Source organism: Pyxicephalus adspersus, chromosome 10, assembly GCF_032062135.1.
Source record: "Pyxicephalus adspersus chromosome 10, UCB_Pads_2.0, whole genome shotgun sequence".
NCBI lineage: Eukaryota > Metazoa > Chordata > Amphibia > Anura > Pyxicephalidae > Pyxicephalus > Pyxicephalus adspersus.
The window spans coordinates 3,418,308-3,441,437 of record NC_092867.1 but is presented as its reverse complement, the minus strand read 5'-3'; the positions used below and the strand labels follow the sequence as shown (position 1 = coordinate 3,441,437).

Genomic DNA, 23,130 nt, shown 5'->3' with positions numbered 1-23,130 from the left:
GTGGCAGCAGGTGCTGTAACCCAACTTTTCAGTAATCACCAAAAAACAGCCAGGTGGTTATTTGAAAGTGCCAGGTGGTGCGCCCGGCTCAAAGAGGCCGGCGAGAAGACTGCCGCTCCTGGGGTCCTATATGGCGGCATAGCGAAGGAGACCGGACTCGCAGCCTCGTCTCCTGCAACCACCTCACCGCCTCTTCTTCGAATTTACACAGGAGGCTTTCGCACAACAAGCCTGATTTTTAACTTGACTCTATGTAATGCAATATAAAGGAAGTCTCCGGGTGACTGCAAACAAAGGAATTTTGGAATTAAAGGATTTTATTTTTTTATGGAGCAGAGAAGCAAATTAGGAGATTTTATTTACTTCCCAGAAGTCACTTTCTAAGGGTTGCAGGATCACAATTAAGGGCAGCAACATTTTCTCAGTGTTTATCTACAGAACAAAGCCGGGTGATATAAACAGGGAAGACAGGGAATTGCTTCCTCCATATAGGAGATGGGCTCCATTTCCGTGTTTACAACATTCACATGTCTAAACACGATGTGAATAGTTTCTGCCTAAAATGATAGAACGCACCGCTCCGGCCTGAAGAGAGCTAAGCGACAAAGCCAGGATCTCTGATAACTAAAGGAAAACTACTGGAGAACCAACATTCATTCAAATTCAATACACAGTCACTATACACACACTGCTTCCTCCTCTGCTGACACTGAAACACTGTTACTTTACATACAGCTCACCGATCCAAATCTGTCTTCTCTTTTTTACACACATGGTACACCAAACACAGATTATGTATCTAGCGCTGCTTCCTCCTCCATTATTTCACAAGATACACCGTTACCTTATATACAGATTACTGATCTGCTATCAAGAACAAGGCACACAGTCACCTTACATACTGCTAACTGATCCACTGACACACGGTCACCTTGTATACAGTATAATATACAGTATACACACTTTCCTCACCTTATATACAGCACTGCTTCCTCCTCAGCTATTTGACAAGGTACCTATTCTTAGCCTATATACAAATTACCGATCCAGTACTGCTTCCTTCTCCACAGACAACACAATGTCATCTTATATACAGTTTAATAATTCAATACTTCTTCCTACCCCACCATCTCACAAGGCATACACGGTCACCTTATATACAGAATACTGATAAGCAATGCTTCCTGCTTCACCGACACATGGTTACCTTATATACAGAACTGCTTTCTCCTCTGCTATCTGACCAGGCACCCACTCTCTTTATACAAATTACTGATCCAGCACTGCTTCCTGCTCTACGGACAAAATACACACCTTCATCACCTTAAAAACAGCACTGCTTCCTTCTCCGCTACCTTGGACAAGACAGACATTGTCACCTTATATACAGCTTACTGATTCAATTCTGCATCGTCTTCCACTGACAAACTACACAATAACGTCTTACATGCAGCTTACTAATCCAGTACTTCTTTCTTCTCCACAATCACGGCATAAACCGTCAACTTATATACAGATTACGGATCGGCAATGCTTTCTGTTCCACTGACCACATACACACCTTATATCCAGCGCTGCTATCTGACCAGGCACCCACTCTCACCCTATATACAGATTACTGATCCAGCACTGCTTCCTGCTTTACAGACAAAATACACACCTTCATTAGAAATTGTAGTTGGGTGGCAGCCTCTGTATTGTGACTAAACTCTTCAGCCGGGTGGGTGCTGAAAAGTGCCGGGTGGTGCACCCAGCTAAAAGGGCCTGGGGAGAACCCTGTATGTATGTATGTATGTATATATATATATATAGGCATATACTGTTACCTTATATACAGATTACTGATCCAGCACTACTTCCTCCTCTAATGACAAAATACAAACTGTCACTCTATATACAGATTACTGATCCAGAACCCCATCCTCAGCCACTAACAAGTTACATATCCTCACCTTATATACAGAACTGCTTCATTCTCTGCTATCTGACAAGGCATAAATCGCCACCTTAGGCTGGGTCCACATGGACGTTTTTTAAAAAGGCATGTAAACGTTTCTATTGCGTTTATATACGTTTTTTCCCCCTTTTTTAGCGTTTTAGAGCTTGAAAAAGTCTATGTAACGTTTTACCACATTTTTAGCCAATTTGCATATTAAGTGCTCAAAAACACGTGAAAATGTCCCATTGGAAGCGTTTTCCTGCGTTTTAATTTTCTATTTGTGTAAGATAAATGTCATAAACCTGCCTCAAGGAAAGGTCCTGGTGTAGATTAACCCAATGTAATGCATGGGGATTTCAAACAAGTGCTTTAAAAGCCTCAGGTAAATGCTGGGGATACAGTCGGTGTAGACTAAGCCTTATATACAGATTACTGATGCAGCACTGCTTCCTCCTGTGCTATCTGTCGAGGCATACACTCTTACCTTATTTACAGGTTACTGATCCAGCAATGCTTCCTGCTCTACTGAGCACATACACACCTTATAACCAGCGCTGCTTCCTCCTCTGCTATCAGACCAAGGCATACACTGTTACCTTATATACAGATTACTGATCCAGAACTGCATCCTCAACCACTAACAAGTTACATATATTTCCCTTATTTACAGCAATGCTTCCTCCTCTGCTATCTGACGAGGAATTCACTATTACCTTATACACATCCTTTGGATCCAGCACCGCTCCTTCCACCTCGGACAAGGTAAAATCTTCTACTTTATAAAGAATATGGCTTTGTTTTTTGCTTACCTCTTGATACCCCTGGACTGGAAGCACGTGTGAACAATTACATAACCCATACTGTATACGTTTGTTGAATAGGGACTGCAATATATTATTGTGCATTTGTTATGTAATTGTGATTATTATTTACCCTTAGGTATATGTATAGCCAAAATCTTTGCGCTGCATAGGCTATGGAGGGATTACACCCTGTGCCAGGTTTTATTGCGGTCTCAGATTTGGCAATTCATGTACATTACTTGGCATGGTACCACAGAAGATGCCAGCTTTCTATAAATCATGTATAACCACAGATATCTCCTTACCGATCTCTGCTGGCAATTGTTTGATCTTGTTCTCTCGGATGCTCAGCATCGTTAGCTTTGTCAGGGTTTTAATGTCCTTCTCCACAGTAGTGAGACGGTTAAAGCGCAAAAACAGGGTGGTGAGGGAGCTGAGCCGATACACCACGGGCGGGATCTCTCGCAGCTTGTTATGCCGCAAGTCAAGCATGCGCAGCTTCTTCAAGCTTTCCAGAGAGTCCGGCAGGCTGGTTAAAGAGTTCTCGCTAAGTGCCAGAGTTACCAAGTTCACCAGGCAGCCCACCTCCGCCGGCAGGGACGGCAGCTTGTTACCATATAAATAAAGTTCCGTTAGCTGTGTGAGTTCCTTGATGGAGGCCGGAAGTTGGTGTATGGACTTTTTGGCCAAATCCAAGCGAGTAGAGTTCTCCTCCCGGCATTTGTTCAATTCCTTGATCACCTCAGCATTGCTGGCCTTTTTGCGCATGCCAGGTGCTGGGTTAGGACGTTTTATTGTGTTGTCCACTGAAAATGCCACCCCAGGCTGCGCCCCGCTGGCTTCTTTTTTCCCTTCTTTGGCTTCTTTCATTTTGGTCTTAGGGTCCTTTTCTTTCTGAGCGCCGCCTGAGGCCTTGGGCTCCTTTACTACCGCAGGCCCCTTGGGGTCGGCTTTATCCTTGGGGTCCTTCTCTTTTCCTACACCGGTACTCATGGTGCAATCCTGGAAGCCAAGAACCTCATGAACTCAAGAGTGGAAAGCAACAAGTGGTAAAATCCCTGGTCACGGAAAGGAGTAGATGAAGGTCAGAGACAGCTCTTTGCTACATATTGTATCCCTTGTTGTTCGGTCAGCAACAATCCAAGCAGGCAGCCAAATAACAGAAGGAAGTGCTCCAGGCTAGATCATCTAAAGTGAAAAAGAAAAGAGATTGTAAACGGATGATACAAAAGATGGAAAGCATGTACATGTCATAAATTCATAAAAGATAAAACAAACCTTGTTACCTGTATGTTAATGTTGAAAAATTAAAGCCGAACTACAGGAATAAGCCCCCCCCCCTGCATTGAGGCTACAACCCTCAGACTCCTCGGTTGTAGACAGGCCCTCAGCGTGCTCGAATATAATGCATCTGCTGGGGATGGTGTCAAAGCCTGCAAATGCAGCACAGTTTCTAAAGATACTGCAGGGGGCCAACTGCAACTGCAGGAGCGAGGGAAGGAAAAATTTTACCTATAACATCCAACTCCAGCATTTCTTTATATTGAGTATTCAAAACCCATCCACTGGTACTCACAATGAAATCCTGGGAGCCAATAACTCTTGGAAAGCAAAAGGTAGTGGAATCCCATGCCCCGCAAATACAGAGAGAGCAGCATTGCAAGGGTAGATTTTCTTTTTCCCGGAGTTAGGCTTAACCACCTAAGCGTTACACTGAGGTCTAGATTTCTGTACCAAAAGTGATCCACTGTTTTTCATGAAATTTTTTTTTAAATTGTAGACCTGTAACTTACAGAAATATGTCCGAACAGGGGTTCTAGTAGATAATATGAATATAAAAAATGTTTGAAACACACAATCATGTAAAAAAAAAAAAAATACTTTTAATAAAATTAAAGGAAAAACACAAAAATCAGCAATGTAAACAAATCATAAATACTGAAAAAGCAGTAACTCTGTATATTGTAAAGTACTATATTATTCTAAAACACCTCCCTAGTGTGGCAATTTTTAAAACTTTGATTCTGTATTTATTGGAGTTTGTTTTGAATTATTTTGTATTTGATTGGATATGGGAGTTTGTATCCAATCCAATACAAAATATAAATTTGAATTTCCAAGTTATTTACTTATATTTTTTTTTTATTTTTTGTATTGGATTGGATACGCAAGTTTGTATCCAATCCAATACAAAATGACAGTTTGAATTTACCAGGTATATACTTTGTAATTATTTGAATTATTTTGTATTGGATTGGATACGCAAGTTTGTATCCAATCCAATACAAAATGACAGTTTGAATTTACCAGGTATATACTTTGTATTTATTTGAATCATTTTGTATTGGATTCAATACAGGAGTTTGTATTGAATCCAATACAAAATGAATGAATGAGTTTCAGTTTGAATTTCCCGCACACGCGCCGACGTCATCACGCACGCAGGGAGAAGCCGTCCGTTTTTTTTTTTCTCCGCCGGACGGCTTCTCCCTGCAGAGATCATCCGGCGCTGGAACGAGGAGGACGTGAACGATCAGCGGGACCAGGTAAGAAGCCGGCCGGCTTCTTACCGGTCCTGCTGTCACCCGACGAAGGCACCCGACGCTGGAGAGATCGGCGGACTATGATCGATGGAGGACGACGCTGGATGAGCACAGGGGGACCAGGTAAGTAAGCATGTACAAAATCTCGGGCTTAACCATCCTTGCAGTTTTTTTTTGCCCGAGCGAAGGTCGGGCTTAACTGCAAGGAGGTTAAAAGACAGCTTGATGGACGTTACATTCCATAACCATGGACATTATTTATTGCTGGATTTTTTTCCTTCAGAAAATGTTTCACTCACTAGCAGTGTGTCCTAGAGTGTAAGCTATTCGGGACAGGGTCCTCTCTTCCTCCTGTGTCACTGGTTTATTTACAGCCCTTATTTAATGTACAGCGCTCTGTAATATATTGGCGCTATATAATAATAATAATAATAATGTGCCTTCGAACTTCCACACAGCTCCTCTCTTTGCTTGCATATCAAAGCTTCATGGGGTCTCCAATTAGGTCTGAGCCAGCCCACCTCCTCAACTCCCTACCTATTAGCAGTGAAATGACCACGAGGAATGCTATAGTGTCCCCTGATTGACAGCTGGGAGTCTGCTACCATCACAACCAAGATGGCGGCAGCCAGCAGCAGTCTCAGTTTTAGAAAAAGTTCCATAAACACTGTGAACATACTGGTAAAAAAAGGTGCCAGATATGATAATTCTGAGCTGATTCTACTACAAAAGGAGAGCTTCTGGTCAAACAAGCTGATTTTTTCCTCACAATGCAAAAACTCATAGGTGTGTTTTGCTTACATGTGACCCCACCAAATAGTAGAAACCTCCTTTGAAAATAAAGCTGAGTTTCCACTTTCCATGCCTGGAGCTTCCCCCTTGCTGTACATTTACGGAGAATGCATATTAACTCAGCAGATGATTGTGCACAGCTGGCGATTAGACGCTATGCCGCCCCAGACATAAAACTATTCTGCTAAACATACAAAACAAAAAGCTGCACAAATTGTTTTTATAGTTATTGTACGGCGAGCGCTGGTGTGATTATAGCACCCAGGAAAGTATCAATAATGACACGTAAGCAGATCGTTCTGACAGTAATGAGAGATTTCACGTCAATGTCCCCACCTGTTCAAACATTCAGCAGCCGGCCGCAGTATTGTCTGTTACCATTCACACAACTGCTGTGGCATCCCATGAAGGACCATTGTGTCTGGGGCGGAGGGACTGAGCTGCTTGGAAAATGGCAGAAGCATTATTACCAACCGGGAAGAAAGAATTTGGCTGGCTGAGATGGGAAACTCAAAAAGTCCTGGGATTTAAAGTGGCGTTCTCTGCATCCCGGAATATGTTAAATGAACGACCAGCACGGCAGTGATTAGCTCATCTGCCTGCAATGTTCTCCTTAGGCCCTTTCAGCTGGGCGCACCACCTGGCTGTTTTTGGGTGGTTTCCAAGCAGAGCTGGGTCACAAATACAGGGGCTGACACCTGCCTACAATTTCTTCCAACTTAGCTCCGGGTTAAACAATGAGTCTGCTCACCTTTTGCATTTTATCTTCCGTCTAACCACCAGTCTACAGCAGGTGGAATCTCTCCAACTTCAGCGATAAATGACTGCTCCCATAAAAAAAAAGTACTACAGAGGCTGCTGGGTTTTTTCACTACTTGTCTGGACACTAGAGGGCAGTAGAGTGACTGCAATGTCAGCCTCCTGCTTATGAGAAAACTACATGTCCCATGATTCCTTGCATTGTGTATGAAAGGGGTCACACTTGTAGTCTACAGCACATAAGGGTGGCTACAAATGAAAAGAATCTGAATGGAGCATGAATTGTAGCCACAGGCTTTAAAGATATGCAGATCTCTGCAATGGAAGTATAATTTCTGAACAGGATGAAGGAATGTATCATCAAGACATAAGGATTCCTTTTACATTTGCAGCCAGAGGGAAGAACGTCACCCTTACAGCCAAAAATATAATTGGTGTCACTTCTACTGACCTCAGAGGAACAAACTCCTCACTGCTCTAAGAGCCCCCAGCAACCTCTGGAGGAACCCTGACCTAGCTAAAAATCCAACACCCCGAGCCATTGGCATTTTATTTTCATAGTAAAAGCCTTAAGCCTTAGATTTTCTCCTTTTTTGCTGACCTTATTCCGGACCTCACTATGGGGAAATGCCCCTAAGTAAATAAACCCCTCAAAGGCAACAAAAGCTGCACAAGAGAAACCAATAAAAACGACAGTTTCTACTGAAGCCAACTTTCACGAAACGAGCAGAAACTGGTAAAACTGGAAACTAGGTGCCGCCAAGGTGATAAAGCGCAGTTTTTATAAACGTGCATCAATCAGTCATAATACCTGGGATTAGCCAGAGTAAAAAGGCCGAGTTCTGCCGATTGGGGGAAATGGCCATTCAGGTAACATTTGCCGCTGAGAACATGTAAGTTGTAAAGATCGTATTCAAAATATCCAATACTGAGAAATGCCAAGAATTCCAAAGATTCAAACTATTTGCTATTACAATCTTTCCATCTCCAGGCTGAATCCTCTCACACAAAGAATTTGTATTATTAATATTATACAGTATTTATATAGCACCAACATATTATGCAGTGCTGTACAAAGTCCATAGTCATGTCAATAGCTGTCCCTCACAATTTAATGGTAATATGTCGCTAACACAGTCTTAGGTCAAGTTTTGGGGGAAGCCAATGAACCTAAATGCATGTTTTTGGAATGTGGAAGGAAACCGGAGTACCGCAAGGAAACTCACACAGACATTGGGAGAACCTGCAAACTCCATGCAGATAGTGTCCTGGGTAAGATTAAAACCTGGGACCCAGCGTTGCAAAGACCAAAATGCTAACCACTGATCCATCATTCTGCCCATATTAAATATAAAATCAGATTGTGAGGGGTAATTAATATATCGAAATGTATCATGCGTAACAAGTTGGCACAAATTAGAAAGTTGTTCATGGCGGGATGAATATCTTTTTAAGGTCCAAAACGTGAAACCAAGAATGGAAATTAAATATATTGCAGCTTACTAGTCCTTGGATGTGGTGTTTGCTTTAGTTTTCTTTTCGCCTGGCGATTCTGCCAGTAAAATACTGTTTTAGGATGACAATGTGACAATGTATGTATAGGAAGCACTGTCCCCCTACACTATATAACATAAAAGTAGGGGGTGGGGGATCTGTAGTCAGATGACTGGGAACAATGCAATAGTTAAGAGTGCAGCAGAGGAAGATACAAGCTATATGTGTTAAAAAACCTGGAGTCGTATCAAAACTATCCCTGCAGTAAGGCACCCCCGTATTCAAAGGGGCTAATGATATATATATATATATATATACCTCCCCAGGCCCTTTTAGCTGGGCGCACCACCCGGCACTTTTCAGCACCCACCCCACTGTTTTTGGGTGGTTAATGAAGAGTTTGGTCACAATACAGGGGCTGCCACCCACCTACAATTTCTTCCCACCCAGCTTAAAAGATGACATTACAAGATTACTAGATGACATCAAAGTGCCGGTTTTGAGCGAGGAATAAGATCAGGGGGTCTGTTCTGCACATGCTCAGCCATCCCCAGAAATCAGGGGGTCTGTTCTGCACACACTGAGCCATCCCCAGAAATCAGGGGGTCCGTTCTGCACATGCTCAGCCATCCCCGGGAATCAGGGGGTCTGTTCTGCACATGCTCAGCCATCCCTGGGAATCAGGAAGTGACAACTCTGTCAGCTAAAACTTTGAGACGTAAAAAAAAGAAACAATGCAAATGCTAATAAAATAAAACCACAGCATTTCTAGCGGTATTCAGACAGCTTTATAAACATGAACGAGAAGGGCGTGTAAGGTGGGAACCGGCGATAAAACAATGCGCTTCCTTTTTAACAGTCCTGAAGACTCCTTGTTACCTGCCGGCAGCCTCCCCCTCACCAAAATCACAGCATATAACCTTGTCAGAGAGGCCGCACCCAGAGCTCACAAATCCTCCACCACAAAGTGATCAATTAAAGGAAACAGCAAAGAAAACAAGGTGGAGCAGCAATCCAAGCTCCATGCAAGTTGGTGAAATGTCTTTTTTCCCCATTGTGTGATACTTCCCCTACCTCCTAGATTGTAAGCTCTTCGGGGCAGGGTCCTCTCCTCCTGTGTCATGGTCTATATCTGTCTGTCATTTGCAACCCCTATTTCATGTCCAGTGCTTCGTAATATGTTGGTGCTATATAAATCCTGTTTATTATTAATACATAATATTTAATTAATAATAAATCTGCAACAAAAAAATCCAAAGTGACCAAGATTTTAAACCGTCAAACGCACGATCATCATCTTCTCTCCCCATGTTCTTTATATAACTCATCCTGACACTGGAGCCAACCAACAAGCATAAACATGGCACATCACACCCACTACCGAAGGCTTCTTATTTGTTAATCAACAGTTTAAAAAAAAAAGTGTAAAACATTAGCCAAATGTCACAAAACCTTTTCAAACACAAAAGAACAACTTAAAAGTAAAAAAAAAATTGTTTCAATACCCAGGACCCTCAATATACTGATAGGCTATAAGTTATTGTACACATGAATACCAATAAATCAAGTTGATAAAATATTCCCCAATTAAATAAATCCTGTGCCAACTTGTCGATTCCGCCAATTAGATTTTGTACAATTCAGTAAAGGAATGTTCTCTCCTTAGGATCAGAGAAGACTGAATCAAAAACTTTTTTTTGACAGGGAGATTTCTTTTTATTTCCAGTGAAAGTGGTCATCAAGAGTTTTCCAAGAGAGGGCAGCAATAAAAACAGGGCAAGGTTGCCAACCCCTCTGTGTTCTATTAGAAGCAAATTAAAAAAAAAAATCTGGCTTTAGAGACACCATCTACCCCATATATGCTATGTTGGGTAGGATCTTAGATTGTATGCTCTTCTGGGCAGGGTCCTCTCCTCCTCCTGTGTCATTGTCTGTCAGTCATTTGAAACCCCTATGTAATGTACAGCACTGCATAATATGTTAGTGATATATAAATACTGTATAATAATCATAATAAAATAGTCATTTTGCACTGTTGTTCCCACTAATGGTGCAGGAGATCGGTTTACAAGTCATTAGGTTGGCAGATATTTATTTCACAAATAAACGATAAACGCAGCTCTGTAATTATAATTAATAAATATTTGAATGCAGGCAGTGCAAGTACCAGATTTTTTCACCTGGTATCAGCCTCTTGTAGTCAATGCACAGCATGGCTGGAGGGTGAAACTAAGAAGCTGAACAATAAGCCATTGGTTCTTGTGCCATAAAGGAGCAGAGCAAGATAAATTAGCTCAACTTTTCTGCTTCTCTTTCACTGTCCAGTCAAAGGCTGAGGAGGGTGCCGAACAATGCGAGCTCGGAGAAGTGGGTTGAATAATGCTGGCCAGCAAACGACATCCAGCAGCAGAAAGATAAATCTGTGGATTGAATTAAAGTTTGGTTTGATTAATGGGCTATTTTTTGGTCTAGAGGAGGTACCCAAAAATTCCAGAATCCTCTATATTTGCTCCACAACTTCTTTGGAAAGGTTCACTATAGTAAAGGGAAAGAAGTAGACGTCTGTCTCTCCGTCCTTCCATTCAAAGTTCCATTTGTATAATTTTGCCAGTATTGCCAATCGGACAAAACCAAAGAGTTGTCACCGGGGCAGGAGGGGATGGTAATGTGGACACCTTTCCAGTAAGGGCTGGTAAACAGAAAATCCCCTCTTACTTCCTGTTTTGTAAATACAAAGCAAAAACCTACTTGGTCCAAAAAAAAAAATCAGGTAAATTCCACAATGGAAAACTAGTAAAGCATAGAAACAGCTATACAAGCCAACTTTTGTAGCATCTTACACATGTTTAAATCACCTAATATTAAACAGGATTTATATAGCACCAACATATTACGCAGCTCTGTACATTAAATAGTGGTTGCAAATGACAGATACAAACAGTGACACAGGAGGAGGAGAGGACCCTGCCCTGAAGAGCTTACAATCTAGGAGGTGGGGGAAGTATCACACTTTCCAACTATCTGATGGCATCGCAGACTGAACAAAATACACAGCGTAAATGTCAGGGAGAAACCCAGAGCAACCGGCGCAGGCGGAAAAGAGTAAAAAAACAAAAAAAATTCATATCACCCTTACTCAATTCTGATTGGATGCTCCTAAATTCTGTTTAGTGCCTAATAGCAATTAGATGTGAAGACAATTATTTACCTGTCATATCATTTGACTAAAGGCAACGGGACTGTACGGCTTGGAGGTCCCCGGAGGAGATCTGCAGCAAACTTCAAGCTGCCGGCCTGCAATCTATACAAGTTCTATACAAGTCGGGTCTGCTGTTTCATCAACGTGTGATAGGTGGGTGCGATATAAATAAAGCTTATGGCTTATGTAAGGGGTAATAAAATGTTTTTCATGGCAGATCTGTGAACACTGCACCCTGTGAATGTGTGAAATGGACCTGAACTCAGAAGTTCGATATCATATAGGGAACATCTGGAAATGGTAACTTGGCCTCTGCAATACCCTGAAAAGTCTCCTTCTGCTTTAAAATTATAGCAGGGCACCCCCTGTACCTTGTAGCTATACTAAGGGAGCATCTAGGGCACTGCCGTCTCACTAGATTTGGAGGGAGATTTGGTGTCACTATGATTCTGCTTATAGTTCTCCTTGCTGGAGGGGAAGCTGCAGCTGAGGACCTGCAGCGCACGGATGGATCTCCCTGCTTCTCCTTCATCCATTAGATCAGGGCTTCCTCCACCTCTCCTACTGCTTCCTCATTACGGTTTTCACCCTGGCCAATTTTAGCTGGGAGCACCACCCGGCACTTTTTAGCAACCACCTGGCTGTTTTGGGTGGGTAATGATGAGTTGGGTCACAATACAGGGCTGACACCCAGCTACAATTTCTTCTCACCAAGCTTAAAAAAAAAATCTGGGTTGAGCATTGCATCATTACCCCACCAGTCATTGAAGCGGCAGCTCTGACATGAGGAAGCAAATCCTTGTCTTTGCAAAAATGACCAGAGACAAAAGTCAATGGCAAGTCAGTAATGGTGAAGAATCCACTGCAGGGAGACCACAAGAAATATTGGGGACTATTCCTTTATCCTCTGGACACTACAGATAAGAATACTCTAATTGCATCAAGCACGTATTTTAAATTATAATTTTTTATGAAGCTTCTGCAAATATCTTGGCATTCTGCTGAATAAAGAAATTGGTAGATGTAACCACTAGAGAGGGTCAGCCTCATTCCACCTCTCTTATTAACAACTATTAAATACCCACACAGGAAGTTCTAATATAGAAAAAAATATAACACTCGGATAACATCAAGCTGATCTCTTACACCAAGACTATGCATTAATATTTTGGGTTTGAAAAATTGCTTTACTGTAATTTAGACTTTGATTCTGGGGTCGCGTTGGTTCTTCCTGGCCTCTTTTAGGTGGGCGCACCACCCTGCACTTTTCAGTAACCGCCCGGCTGTTTTTGGGCGGTTACTGAGGAGCTGGGTACTGCCACCCACCTACAGCTTTCTGTGCACTCAGCTTGAAAAATTTCTGGGGTGAATACTGCTATAAAGTGCAGGGGTTGTGGCTAAATTAAGTGGGGGTGACTAACAATTATAACATTGGGCAGGCGGGACTATATCCCCCATATTACGACGTTGGGTTCCCCAACGTAATCTCGGTTGGAAAAGGAAAGCAGCCCCTGCTAGGAGCCGCTATGAGTCAAGGTAAGCAGGGGTGGGATGAGTATACGTCAGCCGAGTTGACATCAAAGAACGTTGAGACATGGTTCTAAATAGGAGCCAATACAACACACTAATAATGAAAACTGACGATCGAGCAATAGATCTGGCAAATAGCAAATTACTTTTCAGAAATCCATTCCAGGTTTGCTGGACCACCCAGGTTTACCAATGAAAGCTTATCCTCTGCAGCCTCAGGGGGCTTTAATAAGTCAAGTCCTATCTATCACGATGAGTAGATGAACAAAAAGTCCATCTTGTCCTACACCCATGGTGGTCCCTAGAGACAGTGGAGAAATGAGCGTAGCTTTACAGACACAAAAGCTGTCAGTATTCTCTCTAGCTGGGTGGGAGGAATCTGTAGACGGGTTGTGCTCCCTGTATTATGACCCAAGTTTTCAGTAACCATCTAATAACAGGCGGGTGTGGTTACCTAAAAGTGCCGGGTGGTGCTCCCAGCTAAAAAGGGCTGGAGGGAACACTGGCTGTGTAATAAGCAGGATCACCAGGGAAGAATAAAGAAGACTAAAGCAGCCAGTTGAGTTGCAATTTAGATAATAATATAAAATACACAATATGAAAAGCAATTACACAGCCAACTTTTACAGCAATGCGAGTGCGGTCAACTATAGCAACGGATAATCTCTTATCCGACATCTTATAGCATTACGGACACCATAGTTCCCAATACAATCTCACATGCCGATCGGTCATTACAATCCACTGACAGGCGGGGCAAAAAACATCATGAGTATGGCCAGGTGCAGCATTTTACCTGGGGATGTCATCAGGATGGATTATGGGAAAGGAAGTGACTAAAGCCCAAGGAAAGCCAAAATCTGGAATCTATTCCTCCTACACAATAAACCTGTCCATTAGCTTCAAAAAGATGATAGGAAAGAAGCTGTAACACAGTTTGCAAGCACATATGGTTAATGAAACAAAAAAATCATTGCACCACTTTGCTTCTTTACACAGATTTCCATTAGGAGATGTTTTGTTCATTTTGGGCTTTCCATGGTGTTCGGGACCGAATGGAAGAAGGGCAGATTGGGCATTGGATTTCTATTCCTAACAATGTAATTATTCTTAACTTGATCTACCAAGAGGACTTGAAGATCCCCATGAACCATAGAGGTGAGGGACCCAAACTTTATACGTGAGAGAAATAATCAGATGGCCCTACAGCTCAATTCTGGATTGTAACCGGGATCTGATTGAAACTTCATAAGCAAAACATAAGTTTGCAAAACATAAATCCTAATGCCGGGGATGCCTTTTTTAACTGGGAAAACCAGTAAGCCAAATACATTAGCTGAGAATAGAAAAGAGTTCCCTACCGTTGTCATAGTTGAAGGAAGAACTCAGATTTAGGATTTCCAACTAAACATCAAACCTGGGAAGCCATTTATACCGTCACCAAATGTTTCAAGCAGAACAGTGGCTTCCCATTCAAAATGCAGAACATACATACAAGTCCATCTGCGCTGTTTCCCCTTGCATAGTCCCACAAATACCTGTAGATCCTGCCAGCAATGTCCACTTAACGCACCTTCCTTTGATGAGGTGACAACAATATAGCATTGCTCCTTAATTTAGAGCTAACCTGCTATTCCTATTAGCTCAGTCAGCTTGAACTACAAGGAAATGAGAGGATATTGAAGGCGGTGTAGTATTGTCATTGCTGCTTTACAAGCTTGGAGCTTGTCAATCAGTACCTGCCCACACCCACTGCTATAGACTGACAGCACAGACCCCTCCCACAGTGATCTGCAGTGTCTGGGAGAGGGGAGCACGTGAAACATAAATCAAGGTGGAATAACTAAAACCTGCATTTAATCATCTAGAGAGGCATTTCTAAATATTGCATATAGTAAAAGTGAATTTAAAATCAAAAGCAATTAAGTATTAATTTTATTGCAGCTTACCAGTGCTGAGTTTTCTTTCTCCATTCTTTATTATTATTAGTCTGTAACACTTCCTGAGGGTGATAAAGCTGATCTAAATGTCTCAATGTAGGAGCACATGCATGTCACAGAACTCATCATACACTCCTCAACTTTATAATGGTCATATAACCATTATATAATATTTATAACGGCTTATAGGTGTTCCAGAGGTGCGGGACAGATCTGAATTTCTGATTGGATCAACAATTATTTTATATCCATAACAAAATTCTTTCCATTGTATATTCATTGTAACAACTAACAGAAGTTCCTTGGTTTTACATAGATCACAGGTAGGGAGGACAAGCATGGACCAACTATAATAATGAACACAATGTACTATAATTATTGCTCAATTATTTCAGCCCACTGATAAAAATACAGAACAGACAAATTCAAAAGTACAGCCAATGTGCAAATCCTTGCCCGAATGTAGGGCAAATTGGATGAAGCCCATCAACAGATTTAGAAGAATCGAATTTACCGGCACATTGAATTTCCTCAACTTTAAACACAAATTCCAATTGAAATAAAGATTTAAAACATCATCAGATTTGGGACAACCATATTCTTGTATGGAACCTGCAGAAGGAAGTACGATGTCCAGAGCACTACAAAATCTACCCAGAAAAACACAGCATGCAACATAAAGATTTTAGAAATGTTATAAAAAAATAAAGGTAATAAACACAAAAATTGGAACATTTACAGGGTCCCAGACCATACATAGGACAGCAAGAGACACGTGGAATACATCGGTCTATAACCCCATGGGTGACAGGGAGCTGTAAGAGATCACGGTATCACACACATTCAGACAGGGTGATGAATTGAGGAGGTGGGTGTCATGGTAGGACTAAGGAGGTGAGGATAAGGGGTGTCACGTGAAACTCAAGTCAATATTTTTTATTAAGGGTTTACATCACACATGGAAGGGTTACAATGTTCCCCCCTGCCACTTTTAGCCAGGCGCACCTCCCACCACTTTGAGTATACTGCTTTTTCCCACCCAGCTTCAAGAAATTTCAAAGGAGAATACAGAGTAGAACCCATCGTGTTTTTATTGCTGTTTGTGTTGCCTCTAGGAAGATTCTCCTGAATTGTCCTGCCAACTATTGCCCCTGCAGTCTTCTCCCCGGCCCCTTTTAGCTGGGCGCACCGCCCGGCACTTCTCATTAAGCACCCGGCTGTTTTTGCATGGTTACTGAAAAGTTGGGTCACAATACAGGGCCTGCCACCCGCCTAAAAAAATCTGTGGGGAATACAGCCCTGGGACAGAAATTAATGGGAATGTTCTTGCTGTGCCAGATGCAACAGTGAATAATCATTAATGGGAGAGACAAACAGAAGTAAAAACCTGACAGATGTACAACCCCTTCCCCTTCTATGCAAGAGGAAATCAAATCTCTGGCTTGCAGGCCATTTAGGCTGAGGAGGCCACATGAGCAATGGATCGGTAGGGCAAGCACATCAGGCATTGGAGGAGTTAAAGAGAAGTAGGGGTACATTGTTGTGGTGGAGATGGGGGACACAACAGGGAAGACCGGGATCTCTGTATGGAAGGTTGACGGGAGTCACGTGACCCATATGGTGCCGGATAACCAGATGAAGCTTGATATGGTACAAGAACGGTAAGCTTGGTGCTCTTGGAGTTCAGGTAAGGAAAGAGGTTGTTGGGAGAACAGTAAATGAAAGGAGGACGTGATGAAAGACTCAGAAAAGTAGAAAGAAAGGTGAGAAAGTCTGATTACCTGTCAGGACCGGCGGTCTTTGGGTAAATGGATGTAGGGAATGGGTGAATGGATGTAGGGAATAGGTGAATGACGAAGCAGAAGTCAAGGAAGTGATGTGCTGATTGACGGATGAGGTTAGGAGGAAGAAGATGAGTCAATCCAAAGATGAGGGGTGTATGGGTAGTCTCAGATACCCCAGTGGAGGGGGGGGGTACATCTGTCAGCTAGGGGTGTGTTGAAGATGTGGGGTGTCCCCTGTACCCTGGTGGATGAGAATAAGGAATGGTCAGATTGTGATATGAGTCAGGCAGGGTAGACATGGAGACTCTGATGTGATGCAGAGGGGAAGAAGTGGGGGGGCAGGTATAGTTTGGGAGGAGGGGGGACAAAGATATTGAGGGGTGTGAGTTTGGAGGTATTAATAGGATAAGAAGAATGTCTGGGTATCATTGGAGAGAATGAGATAGGAAGAAATGGAAGTGTTTAAATATGGGGTAGGTAAACCAGGGGGAAGTTAAATAGGGTTACCCTGTAAATAATGGGGGTAAAGGGGTCAGTAATAAGGGGAAGGATGAAGATGACTGGGGTCACACAATATAGGTTAGGAGGGGGGATGTCAGTAAATAAGGGGTGTGGGGCACAGTAATGGGGTGAGGGATGAAGATGACTGGGGTCACTCGAGGAAGGGGATCCTGGAGCTGGGGGTATTTAGAGAGGGGCAGTTCACAAAGCATAATGATGACAAGGGGAACTAAGTAAAGATAAGAGGCTAAAGCGTGGGGTAATGGCGAACGGGGGTATAGCGTGGGGTAATGGCCACCGGGGGGATAGAGTGGGGTAATGGCCACCGGGGGGATAGCGTGGGGTAATGGCCACCGGGGGGGTAGCTTGGTCTAATAGCGACTGCGAGGATAGAGGGGTAATAGTGACCAGGGGTATATTGAGGAGTAATAATATAGAGGCATAGTATGGGGTAATAGTGACCCGGGGGGGTGACAGTGGGTGCCAGTCCGGGTGTGGGGGAGGGTGACAGTGAAGGGTGTCAGAGTGGGCGGAGTCCGTGGACACGGCTGTGAGGTGAGGGGGGGTAGGATCGGTCAGTAAACGGTGCAGGGTGTCAGTCAGGCAGGCCTGGGAGGGCAGGTCCCAGCTGTGTCGGGTTTTCTCCTTCCTGGCCCGCCCCCGCATACAATAAGAAGGGGTCTTGGGTTTCCCCGAGGGTTCCGCTCACCGTCATGTTGTTGTTATTCCTCCGCCCGTCTCCCCGCTCTGCTGTCCGCCGCCGCCATCCTCCTCCTCCTCCGCTCCGCCTCCTCCTCCGCGCTGCGTCGCATGACGTCACCACGCCGCCCGCCCTCCACCTCACGTGACCGTGTTGCCACAAAACCCCGCCTGCTTGTTGGCGTCACGTGACCTCACATGCGTTCTCTCGCGATTTTGTTTTTTTTTTCTCCTTTTTTTTCTTCAACAACCTTTATTTACAACTGTTATTTTTATTTCATTTTAGGTTAAAAATATAAAAAATATGAAGTTGAATATTAAAATAACTTAGTGAAAATACTTTAGGAGGAAACTGAGATAGAGAGAAGAGTTTTAGGTAACGAAAGGTGAATAAACGCCTAATTTATGATATAGGACTACAGATCCCAAAATGCAATGCCGAGGAGGTCACGCTGGGAGTGGCGACGTCAGTTGTTGCTTGGCAACAGGAGGATCTGAGGGGCAAATTCTGTGAGGATAGAGGTAAACAAGGCGGCGGGGAGGCCTTTCTGAGTTCAGGGGAGAAAGGTGATGGTGGTGGTGGAGGGGTTGGCATGAGCACTGTGATTTACAGCCAGAAAAACATGGAAGGGAATAAAGCAAACAAAAACCGCCATGTTTGTTGTAGTATTCCTCATTATAGGCCTTACCTGCTTCTGTTCTGTAGATACTGACCACGAGTAACCACCCCATCCCCATAGAAGATTTTAGCAAGATATTAAGGAAACCAGAGAGAACATACTCCATGCACTTATGCTTATATACGTATGCTTTTAATCGCTCATGCATTACCCATAACAAGGAGTCTTTTCTTCTGTTTCTTAGGTCTGTAGACCTCCAGCATGCCAGAGGTAAAATCAATGTTTCGGGAGGTGCTGCCCAAGCAAGGTGAGTGAAAATTAATTAACAAGTCTCGTTGTGCATAAAAGCAACCACTTCCTTGCCAGCGTGCGGCACAGAAGGACCTTTATTGCCTGTGTGGAAGCAGCGATCTCTCTGCAGAGGTCCGACATGGCCACCTGCTGAGTAAAACAGCATCAGAGATGCCAATCCCCTGTCCTTCCAGCCATCTGAACTTCCTGGGCCCCCCTCCCCCAAGGCTAAAAGTTCCATCATTGCCCTGTTCCCGGCTTACTCGTAGTTACCAGCCACATGAGCAGGTTTGTTTCTGGCTCCATGAGAAAGTTCTGAACAAATATCGTCCTCATCACCATCCTTTTCTTTATTGGTTCCAGCAAACGAATATCCAGACCCCACCCTTACGCATTTCACCCAATTTCTGGGCTTAGTTATGGCGGAAGAGGTCCAAGCTTAGCAAAAGCTGATTTGCTTACCTGGTGAAGCTTAAAGCGTACCTAAAATCAGAAATTACACCTTTTATGTAAGGTAAAAATTCTCTTTTTTTCGAGTGCAACACCCTTCTTTTTAAAAAAAAAATTCCATCCTACGTCCCCGGATCTTACACCTGGGTCGGGTGACATAGGAAGAACCAGAAAGAGGAAGATGTCGTGGCCCGTAGCGCCGGCTCGAGGACGGATGCTGAGACGACATGGGACCCAATGCAAGACACCCCAGGATGGATCTGACTGCCCTGTGAGAGTGAAGGAAAGGGGATTTTTTTAGGCACTTTTCAGTTTGGTTTATCTTTAACTATAGAATTATATGACTTTACACCACTAGGGGGCGAAAGCTGTTGCTTGTCACTGTCCATCTGTGAATAATAAAGTTGTACAGTGTTGGATCTGTACTGTGCAGATTAGGATTTTCTCTCCTAGGGATCACAGCCCCCAAATCAGTGTATTTGTGTTCCCTACAGCCAGATTTGGGTTTTCTCTCAGCATGATCCAATATAGGTAATTCATCTAAAGGAGATTGTCATTCCTTGGTAAGGAAAGCACAGAATAATGTCTGCAGCTGAAAGCGGTGAGCCATAGGGACACAGGTTAGAATATATACACACAACAAGGTTTCCTTAAGGATAACCAACCAAATAACGGGACTTTATAGGTCAAAATTAGATAATTCTCTTTAGACATTGAAATATATATATAAAAAAAAAACAAGTACAGCTTTATTGAAAATTGCTTAAAAAAATACAATACAATATACAGTATAAATAAAAATAGGAGTACAGCACTTACACTCTTTCTGAGTGAGTGTATAGTATTTTTGGCTATTTGGGTAAGCTGATTTACTTGCAGTCGAGTCCTTTCCTCAAACCCCTCCCCTCTTTTAATGAATGAAAGATTTGGGTAGTTAGCAATGAACTTTTCTCTGTGTTGGGGTGTCATAATAGTTGCGGTTGCACAGTATGGTTGGGAGCTATAGGGGTAAACCAATCCACAGCAACATGTGTTTTACTAGTTTATATTGTGAGGTTGGTATAATGGCATATCCAATAATTGCATTAATCAGTGGAAATTATGGTGATAGTTGCTATTCTGATCAGCTAAGAGTATGGGAATCATGGGTATTTACGTATAATAATCATGGGATTATAGGAAATCATTCCTTACTGTCTGAACATACCTATAAGAGTGAATGAATTATGTCAAAGTGTATATGAGTAAAAGAAAATCATGAACAAATTCATTACCAATAAGTAACTGACATATACCTTCCTTTTGTCAAATCATGACCAACACAAGTTACATTATGAGGATGCTTAGCTACCTTTTGCCTCACTTCTGCAGCCCTTTGTTTAATAACGTATGAGAGAAGTGCTTACAGGTGATTACCAGCATATCAATGTACGTCCATCTTTACTTATTTATTGCCGACTAGTTATTTAATCATGGTTAAACAGTGATTTTCCCGAAACATTCAAATAAGAATTATGGATTGAATATGTGGATACATTATAATATCAATTGTTGTTGTAATTGTAGATCTCCTCTTCCTGAGGAAGCGGACCTAGTTTCCGTGAAACGCGTAGAAGTTCTGGATTACCTCATTTTAGAGAGTTTTCCACAAGGAGATCTGTATCAGTGCTGTACTGTTTTCATGTTTTATTTATACTGTATTAAATTTAACAAGTGATTTGAGCTGTATTTTTTTATATATATATCAATGTCTGAATAGAATTGTCTAATTTTGACCTTGAAAGTCCAGTTATTTGGTTGGTTATCCTTAAGGAGATCTTGTTGTGTGTATTTATTCTAAATTGGGATGTAGTCAAGATTTATATAGCCCTGAAAGGGTGTAGGCCCTAACCTCTGGGGGGGATTTCTCTTCATTTCCTGTCCAGGTGCTAAAATAGAAGCAATAAAAACACAGAGTTTGTAACCCTATAAAGCTATATCAGTACATCAGCCACCAAGAGTGGAGATGGAATCTGAAGGCGACTGAATGATATATAAAGCCCCATATATGCAGGAGGGGCTCAGTATTTATCCTTTGCACAGACAGGATTTCCAATCTGTGTTTGCAGGGCAGCTTTTTGTTGAAGACGTTCCCACCATGGTGCTGTGCAAGCCAAAGCTTTTACCCCTGAAGTCGGTAACACTGACAAAACTGGAGAAGATGCAGCGAGATGCCCAGGAAGTCATCAGACAGCAGGAAATGGCTCAGCTGGATCAGCAGAATGCTCAAACCTGACCAGTCCACCATGGAGAGACTGCAGATAGAAGAAGGCCAACTCGTCTGTATAGAGCTTATTATAGAATCCCCGGATCATCCTGGTCAGCCATAGAGGGACTGCATATAGCACATCACCCTCCTGTCTGTACAGATATAAAGAGCTCATTATAGAATCCCCGGATCATCCTGGTCAGCCATAGAGGGACTGCATATAGCACATCACCCTCCTGTCTGTACAGATATATAGAGCTCATTATAGAATGCCCAAACCTACCCTGACCTGACCAGACCATCATGGAGGGACCAGACAGCACACAATCCTCCCTTCTGTACAGATGGAAAATGCTCATAGGATGGCCTCCTTTAGAGTATTACTTCCAGTATTCCCTTTTATTATGTGTTTAAGACCAAATAAAATATACTTGTAGCTATCAATACTTTTTTTTGTCTTTATTTTCTTTTGACTAGTTAAAACCAAACACTGGTTTAAACAAATAATGTCTAAATCCAAACCCTACGGTTATTATTATCGGAATGCTTTGTATATTTCCTCCAGATCTGTGCGGTCATCACTTTGCTTGGATACAGGAGCTTCCTATAATACAGACCGGTCACTGCTGCTCTCTCTCCTTGTGCAGGGAGACAGGTCTTGTCTCTTATGTAGTTTTCTGCAGGGGGGCTGTAGTGGGTGGGCCCCTCCCACAGCTTTGCTCAGGCTATATACAGCACTGTGATGATATCACTGCTGCCGGTATATATTGCTCAACAAACACAAAATATGAATCTACTTTCTGTGCGCCAAATGCTCTTGCAAATACAGATATTAATCTGTATCTGCAAGAGCTTTTGGCGCACAGAAAGTAGATTCATATTTTGTGTTTGTTGAGCAATATTTGACATTTTGTGTTCCAAGTTCAGCTTTAAAGAGAATCACTGCCCTAACCTTGCTTTCCTCCTACTTCAACTTCCAGATGCAGGCCAGTCTCTGGCTTAAACATGGATGCAGCAAGTAAAGCTGAATCTTCTTTGAGTAATAGAAATGATTATAGTCTTGAATAATATGATTTACTGTATGGATAATTTGTAATTTTTGTTATTATGCTATAGGTCCCAATAATTTTTTCCTGATAAAGCGATATATGTTTTCCACAAAACACGTTTGTATAATAAATGTTGCTTTTAGATTACGTTAATCACTGAATACCTAAAAAGTCCCCTTTTGTTGGCTATATTTGTGATTTATGGAATCTGCTTTACTTTGACCAGCAGCTCACCTAAAACCCCTCTGAACGGTCATTACCATACATTACTCAGGTGCAATATTTATATAGCGCCGACATATTACGAAGTGTTGCACAAAGTCTATAGTCATGTCACTAGCTGTCTCTCAAAGGAGCTCACAATCTAATGTCCCTACCATAGTCAAATGTCTTCAATACAATACAATATAAGGTCAGTTTTGGGGGGGAAGCCAATTAACTTGAATGTTTTTGGAATGTGGGAGGAAACCCGAGACCCCAGAAGAAACC

The 23,130-nt window shown here is 42.5% G+C and overlaps 2 protein-coding genes across 2 annotated transcripts in view; one reads left to right on the top strand and one right to left on the bottom strand.

Annotated features, from left to right (window-relative positions):
• The window catches only part of SHOC2 (SHOC2 leucine rich repeat scaffold protein), a 37,451-nt gene extending 19,346 nt beyond the window's left edge, over positions 1 to 18,105 (bottom strand). Inside the window, exons 1-2 of the mRNA XM_072424958.1 lie at positions 17,994 to 18,105; positions 3,048 to 3,930 (exon numbers count right to left, since the gene is read on the bottom strand). Of these exons, the coding sequence (XP_072281059.1) occupies positions 3,048 to 3,735 (688 nt within the window). The 5' untranslated portion in view covers positions 3,736 to 3,930; positions 17,994 to 18,105. The remainder of the gene's footprint in view (positions 1 to 3,047; positions 3,931 to 17,993) is intronic.
• Positions 18,106 to 18,423: 318 nt separating this feature from the next.
• Positions 18,424 to 22,036, top strand: BBIP1 (BBSome interacting protein 1). Its single transcript, XM_072424212.1, has 3 exons — positions 18,424 to 18,505; positions 18,848 to 18,910; positions 21,453 to 22,036. Exons 2-3 carry the CDS (start codon positions 18,865 to 18,867, stop codon positions 21,617 to 21,619), a joined length of 213 nt encoding a protein of 70 aa, XP_072280313.1. The 5' UTR covers positions 18,424 to 18,505; positions 18,848 to 18,864; the 3' UTR covers positions 21,620 to 22,036.
• Positions 22,037 to 23,130: the final 1,094 nt, after the last annotated feature.

Bases quoted from the DNA above. Each gene is read 5' to 3' on its own strand.
- BBIP1 (XM_072424212.1), top strand. From the start codon at position 18,865: ATGCCAGAGGTAAAATCAATGTTTCGGGAGGTGCTGCCCAAGCAAG. The intron at 18,911-21,452 runs GTGAGTGAAAAT...CTGTGTTTGCAG, and splicing joins GGAGGTGCTGCCCAAGCAAG to GGCAGCTTTTTGTTGAAGAC.